We start from the raw sequence: 9,498 nt of genomic DNA, 5'->3' as shown, positions 1-9,498 counted from the left end.
TTCTCCAACCTCCGACACAACATCACCGCCAACGGTTCCCTGCTGGGCCACCCAATCACCTCAGCTCATTCATGAAAATGACACTCACACACACCGGACATAAATCCAAGCACTTTTATTCCAGTGTTTCCTCTGAGTGAATGTTGTTTTAGTTTTTTTTGTCTTATATGACAAATATGTCTGCTGTGCTAATAAACAGAGCTCTGTCAAAGGTCGCAGCTTGACTAAGTTTAGAGAAAGCTCCTTGTTGGGAGAAGATTTTGACCAAAACTCGAAATTCAATGCAGCAAATTGCTGAAGTAATCCTTGAGGTTTGCTCCACTCACCTATTACCTTCCAAACGCCAGCGTATTGTCAACTGAAAGCAATCGAAAAAGGACTTAGTCATACCTCTAGGGAGATCCGTGTCGCTTCATCAGTTCTGCTGGATAATCAAGTATCCGGAGAAATGAGAACAAGCAGACTGATTGTTTCATCCACTGGAAGACCTTGTGTCTTTTTACCCAGATCGATAAAATAAGCTGTAAACACAGTTTCTATAAAGACTTTTCATGAAAGCCAACATTTGTGTTTGAAGGACAAAATGTCGACGAACGATCTCAGGCGGTTTTAGTTCCTCCATTAAAAGAATCACTTCAAACTTCTTTTACCTCCAATAACAGCATGAGACTTCCCTCTGAGGTCATTGTTGCCTTTTCCATCAGAACTGAGGTGCTGCTATTTCCTCATCTCAACTAATACCTTCAAGAACTGTGAAGGTAAAGAAATAGAGCCCATCAAGTTTGTACACTGTGTTTGAGCATCACCTTGACATGAGCCAGAGTTATTAAAACATTAAACATACTGTGTAAGTAACCCTGTGAAACTCATAACGTTCATATATATGATGTAACAAGGCCAGCTGGACGGCCCGAACACCAGAGACGCTCCGGTGGTGACGATTATGTCTTGGAGAGCTGACTAAAACCAAAGATCGCCCGTAAACGTTCAGATGACCTGAGCTCTGATCCGACTGCTTTCCTTCTATACTCATTAAACCAGCCGGTGATCCAACTGGGGGACAATCCGAGGTGCAATCGGACAGGAAACGTCCATCAATCGTGATGAACGATTCTCCCTGATGGAGAGATCTACTGCATCCAAGTCTGTTGTGGGATTGTTTGGTTCTCACTCCGTCTGAACCTGCCAGAGTCCCTTTGTCTGAAACGTCATTTACGTCTCCACCTGCAGACGCAAGGACGCTGCTGATGAACACGTTATTTGTATTTCGCAGGAGTGAAGAGACACACCTCCGTCTCCTTGACCCAATCATTGGACCGGGTTACAGTGTAGAAAGTGAAGAAACCAGCTCAGTGCGCCCTTGAGCAATGTGTTAAATGCAGAGGAATCCCGGCCACTTGATTTACGATCCAACCGTTTCTGTCACAGCCACGGAGGCAGGTCTCTGTAAATTAAAATACAACTCTTTCCAGTTAATCCTTCTGTACTCGTCGTGTTTGAATGACCGCTCAAGTCTCCCGAGTTACCGTTGAGAAGAGAATTAAGGTCCGACGACGAGGAGCCTCAGGCGTGTATCAGAATATTAAAAAAAAAAAAAAAAACACCGTAATACCAGACTTATTAAAAGATTAAAATCTTATCCGCGCGGGCAAACATCCAGCCTGCAAACGGTTTCCCCATTTCAAAGAGATTCCAGACTTCATTCCAGAGCGGCGGTACGGCCGGCGGCTTAATGACCAGAATCAAGACGTTATGTAACGTTACACTACGGCTCCACGGGGCCCCGAGGCCTTCTGCGTCCACTTCTACCCAACAAGCCAGCTCCTCCGGGCGTCAACCGTCTCCTGCCAACAAAGCCCCGCCAGCCAAGTGGTGTCAAAGGGCAGCTAGGGCTCGGCTGTGCCCCCCCCCCCACCCCCACCCCCCAACTCCTTTCTGCCCTCAGGCTTTATTCTTCCACCGCAGCAGAAAAACAAGCCTCACGTTTCTCATTATGTCACAGCTGTTGCAGGCGTTTCAAGAAGTCAAAAAGAATCCGCAACCCTTTTTTTTTTTTTTTTCAAAATGACGTTTTCTTTTTTTATTGGGAGAACTACAAAAAAATGTACAGTACAAAGTTAACAGTCTCACACTCGATTTGTAGTGAACCGACTCCCCCGGAAAAAAATAAAATAAAATTACAACTCTCGTTGTCTTTTTGTCCGTATTTTTTTTTTCCTCTTTCTTTTAAATCCTCTCTTGTTACATTCAAAAAGCTTTTACTTCTGATAAAAGTAGTCAAAAGTACATAGTGCGCTTCCCCCTGTACCTACTATGTACAAACCGAACATGTTCATCCACTTCGCCTCCAGCAAAAACTCTCAAGACTAGATTTCAATAACCAAAAAGAAAAAAAAAAGAGAGAGGAATGGGGATTTAGAGAAAGATTATGGTTGTTTTCTGTCATCTGAGTGGTAAACAACCTTAAAATAAATCAAAAAATAAATCCAACACTACATTCAGTTCAACCTGTATAAAAAGATGCCATGTAGGAAAAATACTTTATTTGGTTAATTTTAAGGCATGTCAAGATGGTGAGCCCCATAGGCACTACACAATAATACTGGGGCACAAGGGATTGCTACATTCTTTAGCACGTGGCTGGAATCACAGTGTGACCTCGTGCAAACAGAGAAAAACAAAAATAGAGAGAGAGAGAGAGAGAGAGAGAGAAAAAAAAATACTTTTTGGTTAATTTATCGACTTGGGTTCTTTGTCACTGATCTAGATCAACAAAAAGAAGTAAGGTTTGGACGGTCTGTACAACCACATTGTGTATACATTCTACAGAAATATCTAAAAAAAAAAACTAAAAAAAACGGGATCCTCCAAAAGGGGAAAAAAAACAAAAAGCCTTCTACAGCACTGACACACAACCTCAAGAGCAAACAGCAATCACGCAAACTTTTTTTTTTAATAAACGTAAACAAGGAAACAAAATTAATGAAATAAATATCACATACGTTTCTCTTAAATTAAGATTTTTTTTAACTCATTTACAATAAAAATAACCAAGTGAAGTTACAAAAAAAAGGAGAAAAAAAAAACAAAATATATATATTACTGTGAAAAGAACATACACTCCTCTTTATGCAGATTAATAATGGCGATCATAATTTAAACATAAAAGAATATAGATCTATTGCTTCATCATACTTGATAAATACAGTATGGACACAAATTACCAATGTAGCCTATACTTTTTTTTCACAAGATAATAAATAAGTTAAATAGTCCATAGCCAGTTACGCACCGCTATGTGAATCACTCGAAAGAAAAAAAAAAAGAAAAGAAAAAAGCTAAAAAAATATACTCAACCATCAGCAGTGATTTCCCCAAACAAACCCAACTCAAGAGTGCTTTTTTCTTTAACCAAGCAACAGACTAAACCGAGGCGACCACTGGGTGGCGCTAGAGGAGGAGGAGGAGGGAGGAGGGAGGAGGAGGAAGGAGGAGAGGTCTGGAATGGAAGTTGAAGAAGGAAAAAAAAAAAACACTTGGATTTTTTTTTTTTTTGAAAGGAAAAAAAAAAACATGTTACTTTAAGTCAAGGCATATTCTTGGCAGGATGGGAGGAAATCTGACACCGCTTACAGTCTCTTCTTCTTGTCAAGTCATGTTACACAAACATCTAATCCCAGGAAAGAAGTGTGGCAAGAAAAACAAAACAAGGAAAGAAAAAATAGAGGGGGAGAAGGGGGCTGCCATGAGCCCCTTGGGCAAGGCACTGATGGAATGCCTTCTGTTTGCTATCTAAGGTTTAATACAGCTATATTACACAAAAAAGAGAAGAATACTACACTAATGCCAGGTCAAGGACACTTTGACTGATTGATCCCTGTTGGGGGGGGGGAGGCCTCCCCTCTCAGAGGGGGGGCTCGCCCCCTGGAGCTGGTAGGGATTCAAAAGTCCTGCTCGAAGGCACTTCAGCAGGAGTGGATGCTGCTGATGAAGCAGGAGGAAGAGGAGGATGGAAGAAGGGGGGAGGGGGGGGGTTTGTGGTGGGGGGGGGCTTGAAGAGGAGATCCTTTGCTGGACAGTCTGCCTCGACCTCCTCACCCCCCTCACCCCCCCACAACAACAACAACCACCACCTCCTGCTGCCTGACTCGTCCATAATCCATATGAAAAGAAAAAAAAAAAAGTTTATAATAACAAAATCAAGAGGGAAAAAAAAACAAAAGAGGAAAAAAAGTAATAATTAGTCATCTGAAATCGACAGCCTGCTGAAGATTGGCAAACGTCTTCCAGCGTCCAGACTCGGGGACTCGGAGCCGCTGAGGCTCCCGGAAGAGCTGAGGGACCCGCTCGCGTAGCTCTCCCGGTCGGAGAGCGAGTCCGGCGGGCTGGGGGGGGGCTCGAACACCGGCGACTCGCTGAGGCGCCGCAGCGCCTGCAGGTGGCTCATGTTGTAGGTCGGGGGGGAGGACGGACACACGCCGCCGCCCTGCAGGTTCCCGTAGAAGGCGCCGGCGGAGTGGTTGCTGCCCGCGTAGCCGCCGGGCGTGTGCACGGCCAGGGGCGCCAGCAGCGCTTTCAGGTCCTGCCCGGGGAAGGAGAAGGCACCGTGGATGCTCGGGGACAGCACGTCGTCGTAGAAGCTGGAGGCGGACGTGCACGAGGAGGCGGTGGTGGCGGGGGGAGGGGTCCGGGACGTGGGGCTGTCCAGCAGGGGGGACTCCAGGCCGTGGTGGGTGGAGAAGCCGGAGAAGCTGAGGCTGTGGTGGAGCTTTGGTCTGTCCCGCTGGGTGTAGCCGAGCTGCTGGTGGTGCTGCTGCTGCGGCGGCAGGACGTCCCTCTGCCCGTAGCCGCACAGCTCGCGGGCCGACCGCGACTCCCCCGCCTGCACGTTGGCGTTGGCGGGCGGGGCGGGCCGGCGCTCGTCGGCGTTGTGGATAAAGTGACACCGCGGGCCGTACGGGCAGAAGCCGATGGTGTGGAAGGTGCGGCACGGCTCCGTCTTGTACTTGGGGTGGCGGGACAGGCTGCGCAGCTCGTGGTAGCCGTGAGCGAACTGACACTTCTCGCCGTACTTGCACGAGCCGTTCTCCTCGAAGGGCCGGCACAGCTCCGTCTTGTAGCGGGTGGAGTTGATCTGCGAGCCGGGCTTCTGCTGCAGCACGCCCCGCTCGCCGCTCTCGCTGTACGCGCGGTCGCGGAACTTGTTCTCCTTGTTCATGAGGGCCGTGGCGGCGGCGGCGGCGGCGGCGCTGCTGCAGCCGCCTCCTCCACCACCTCCTCCTCCTCCTCCGCCGCCCGGCGAGCTCTCCTTCAGGCCGCTGTACGAGCTCAGCGAGTACTTGTTGCCGTTGTTCATGGCCTCCAAGTTGCTGGCGGAGTTCCTGCGGAAGAATCCCGGCGCGAACGACCCGCCGGAGCCGTGGGTCGAGACCGGAGCTCCCACCGCCTTCTTATCCAGCATGCTGTTGATGTGGAGGGCGTTGATGTTCATGCTTTTATCCTGTCGGGTAAAAAAATAAAATAAAATTATAATTAAAATAAGAAATGGAACAGATTTAAGACATGCGACTGTTTAATGCAACTTGTTGCAAGCGTCCGCAGAAGTTACTGCAGCTCCACGATTAAAAAAAACAACAGAAGTAGTTGGTAGACCTGTGGATATTCACCTTGTAAAGCATGTCCATGTCGTAGAGCGCAGACAACACGGTGGCTGACATCTCGTTTCCCCAAGTTTGCAGCCGCACTGCCTCTTTCATGGAGGAAGGAGTCGGATCCCTGCAGGCGACGCGTCTGTGCCACGACTGGTTTTTGGTTGTGGGGAAGGAAAGGGGGGAAAAAAAAGAAGTTTCCGAAAAAAAAAAGAAAAGTTTCTTTTTAAGTTTTAAGTCCGTGGAAAGTGGGTGAGATTTAAAAAAAAAAAAAAAAAAAAAAAAGGAGGGGGTGATAGATTCGTGTTGTTTAGTGAGTGTGTGCGTGTGTTTCCTCCCCTCTTGAAGCGCTGAGCCTGAGAGCTTCACTGTGAGCTCCGGAGCCTCTCCGCCGGTTTAAGAGCCGCGCCGTGGCCGGGGAGGGGCGAGCACAAGTCGGCGCAAAAGTTTTGCGAGGAGCCGCCTCCTCTTCTCCCTCCTCTCGGTGAAAGAGAGAGGGAGAAAAAAAAAAACTTCCATTCACTGGTTGGCCGCCTATTCTTCAACACCACGCCTTGAAACCCAACCCCGGGCCTCCCCTTCTCCACCACCCCCTGCCCATTTTTTTTCTTTCGCTTTTTAATCACACAAACTAATTTAGTGGAAGTTGTTTTCTTTTTCTTTTTTTTTTCCTTCCCCCTTTCTCCTCAGAATATATTAGATATCTGCCACTTCAACATTTCAATGCGCCGCGGCGCGGATTCGAACCGGCGTCCCGCCGCGCGGGGAGTTTGTAATGGAATAAAGTGCGCCTCTTCTCGCTGAGACCGCAAAGTGTGAGCGGACCGGAGTCCAGGCAGAGTTGCACAGCACATATTCAATTTTTAGAAGCCGCTGGTTGCATAATCCACATGGAAAAAACCGGCACATGACCCACTTTTACAACAATGTCCATTTAGAAATTGTTGATCACAAAGCGCACGCTCCTCAAACACAGTCATTATAACGAGAAACTTTATTCCCCCCCTTTCTTAAACTTTGTTTTTTCCACCAACCACCCCTCAACAATCTGGGGCTGTTTGACTGCAGGAATGTGGGTTTTATGTGGAAAAACGGTGCAACACTGACCCCTTGAGAGCGAAACAGGAACTGCACGCAAAAAAACCAATCATGCGCCCCCTGGCGGCTGGAGGAGGACTTTAGGAGGTGGACTCGGGACAATCAGGCTCAAATTGTATCCCTTTCTTAGTATGTCAGAGTAAACCCAGCTCTACACAAAGAAAAATAAACACTTAGAGGATGTTTTCATTATTTGTGTCATTTTAAGGAAGCTCAAAGTAGTGAGCTCCTCTTCTCTCGCAGGGTTATTTGACCTTTCCTTCCCAGGACGGCATATAAACATCAAACTCCTCAGCACAGGGAGAAAGAAGCCGCACTGAAAGCCTTTTCCATGACAGGCCGCTGAGTGTTTATTAGTTTGCTTAAATCTAACGTTCTGAATGGCAAGAGGAAAGAGGAAAAAGTAAGGAGGGAAAATAGCAACAAGCGGGGAAAAACAAGTGACATAAGAAGCTGGAATCTACTACTACCAACCCTAAAATTAGTGTGAGGGCTGCCCCAGGTCTATTTTGCAGAGTTGTGATAAATAGTTTGAATGTGAAGGACGGACGGGGAGCGAGAGAGGCTCCTGAGAAATCCCTCGAACGCATCCTCGTCCACAGAAACCGCTCTTACCCATCGTCACACGGCTGTTTTTATTGGGGTGGAGAAAGTGGGGGGGAGATGGAGTCGGGCTGTTCCAAAACATTACGTCAGGTTTACTGTAACAGGGAACATGGCAACCGAGGGAGAGAGGGAGAGAGAGAGAGAGATGGGTCCAGCTGTACGAGTGAGCGGGCAGCATGAAAACAGAGAGTGAAAGAGAGAGAGAGAGAGGACAGTAGTCCATTGTGCCTTTCTGCTAATTACATAACCGGGAAAACTAACGGGGACCATAAAAACTCCCTCCGCTGGGAAGAATCCTGCAGCGAATTAAATATCACAGGAAAATAACACCTTCTCGAAACGGTAGAAAGCACAACTTTCACAGGCGAGTCGCTCTCGTTGGCCTTCAGACTCGCCCGGCTGCCATCGAACCTCACGCCAGATTTGGCGGCGGAAACTCTCGAGGGGTTCGAGCTTCTTCCTCCTCCTCTTCCTCCTCCTCCTCTTGGCTTGATGTGGCCAAGTGGCAACGCTCCTCAATGCGAACACTGTTTTGGTCCCGCCGTGTGACCGATTGCGAGAACAGAGTGACGAGTGTTGCGTTGCCGTGGCGCACAAATTACCGCCGTGACTCCCCGTATCGAGCTGATATCGATCGTGTCCACGGGGCCTGCTTGCTCGGGATATTTTCCCGCTTCTTTTTATAGAATCGAAGACTTTAAAAGGAAACGAGCTGTTTAATGTGATCTCTTTCATTTTGGGGTTTTAAAAAAAATAATACAGTAATTTTAACAAAATACAGTGGACACAAACATGTTTAGTCTTACAGAAAGTACAAAGATAGCCAGAAGTGTTGTGTGTGAGGGTGTATGTCGCCCCCTGGTGGCTGCAAGTTCCGTTTTTTTCTGGGTTTTTTGTGGATTTAAAAAAAACGTAGAAATCTTCTTACAAGTTTCATGGAACAAAAAAAACGGAGTTTTGACAAGTGTATTGAAATCATTACCAAAACAATAACATCATTTATATCGTTTTCAGCCATTCAAGCAAATCATCTAATAACTTCCAAAAAGTTTAAAAACATATTTGATCCATTATGATCTATAAGTTTGTACCATAAGGAATCACGTAAAAAAAAAAAATGAAACAAAAACTGCACAGAATGTTATAAAAATACACAAATATGTTTGCATTTCTTGGGTATAAATGCTTCTTTTGCAGCTTTCATGCAGTTTCCTTATCAAAAACAGGTGAAGTGGATGAAATCTAGATGACATTCATTGATTCCGTCATAAGATCGTTACAGTCCTGTGAGATTATTGTCAGTCACACACTCCGGCCCCTGCTCTCTGAACCACCTGCACTTTAAAAAAAATAAAAGTGAAGCCCTGCGACGCTCGCCTACAGCAGCCTCTCCAACAGGTCCAGCGCCAGCTCGGCCCGGCGCCGCCGCAGCGTGAGGCGGGCGTGGTCCACGCTGCAGGAGAACTGCGGCAGAGCCGGCAGAGCGTCCAGGGCCTGCCGGGAGCCCAGGGCTCGGGTCCGGGCCCGGTCCCGGATCCGCCGGACCTCCTCCGGGTCGGCGGCTCCCGGGTCGGCCGTCTGGACGAGGGGGGTCAGGTGGGCGTGCAGCAGCGTCACCCACTGCGCCGGCTCCGCCCACAGGTTCAGATCGCCCTTCTCAAAGAGGAAGTCCTCGTCATCCTGGAGACAAAATAAAAAGAGTTTAAATGCAAAAACGATGCCTTTTCACTTGAAACGTTGTCTCAATGGCGTCTGAACTGCTGAACCCCGGCGCTCTTTAGAACAGGCCAGAGGAACTCAACCTTTGTTTAAAATACTTAGAGGCGACAAAGAAACACATTTCAAATCATGATTGCAACTATAAAGCATTTTAAAGCGTTAAACCTTTGACGAAAAATGTTGCGGGAAAGAAAAAAAGGGGCAGAGACACTTCAGTCGATCCCTCATCTTAAAACACTTTTGACACTTCACCATCACTCGTCACCTTGTTGGACATTTCAAGGCTATAAAGGCTGAAGTTTACACTTCGGTCGTGTTCAGATTCCTGATGGATCCAGACTGGAGGTCATTTCAGAGAAGAGCCGTTTTGATTGGGCAACATGAAACCTCCCACCGAATAGACTGGAGCCAAGACGTGAACTCTGGT

The 9,498-nt window shown here is 47.4% G+C and overlaps 2 protein-coding genes across 2 annotated transcripts in view; both read right to left on the bottom strand.

The window, feature by feature from the left end:
- Positions 1-2,502: 2,502 nt before the first annotated feature.
- zfp36l2 (zinc finger protein 36, C3H type-like 2) lies at positions 2,503-5,949 on the bottom strand. Its single transcript, XM_080507092.1, has 2 exons — positions 5,667-5,949; positions 2,503-5,500 (listed from the first exon to the last, which is right to left on the bottom strand). The coding sequence occupies exons 1-2, from the start codon at positions 5,754-5,756 to the stop codon at positions 4,241-4,243; spliced, it is 1,350 nt and encodes a 449-aa protein (XP_080363218.1). The 5' UTR covers positions 5,757-5,949; the 3' UTR covers positions 2,503-4,240.
- A 2,133-nt stretch (positions 5,950-8,082) lies between these two features.
- The window catches only part of thada (THADA armadillo repeat containing), a gene marked incomplete at its 5' end in the record, with an annotated part of 108,951 nt that continues 107,535 nt past the window's right edge, over positions 8,083-9,498 (bottom strand). Inside the window, 1 exon segment of the mRNA XM_080507551.1 lies at positions 8,083-9,032. Within this exon segment, the coding sequence (XP_080363677.1) occupies positions 8,730-9,032 (303 nt within the window). The 3' untranslated portion in view covers positions 8,083-8,729.

This window comes from Blennius ocellaris, assembly GCF_963422515.1.
Source record: "Blennius ocellaris genome assembly, chromosome: 13".
Classification (NCBI taxonomy): Eukaryota; Metazoa; Chordata; class Actinopteri; order Blenniiformes; family Blenniidae; genus Blennius; species Blennius ocellaris.
The sequence above is the reverse complement of the archived record's forward strand: the minus strand, read 5'-3'. Positions and strand labels throughout refer to the sequence as shown.

What these genes read in the sequence shown, in the direction of transcription:
- zfp36l2 (XM_080507092.1), bottom strand. Translation starts at nt 5,756, where the DNA reads ATGAAAGAGGCAGTGCGGCTGCAAACTTGGGGAAACGAGATGTCAGCC. An exon ending in ACATGGACATGCTTTACAAG is followed by an intron (nt 5,501 to 5,666) that starts GTGAATATCCAC and finishes TTTACCCGACAG; the next exon opens with GATAAAAGCATGAACATCAA.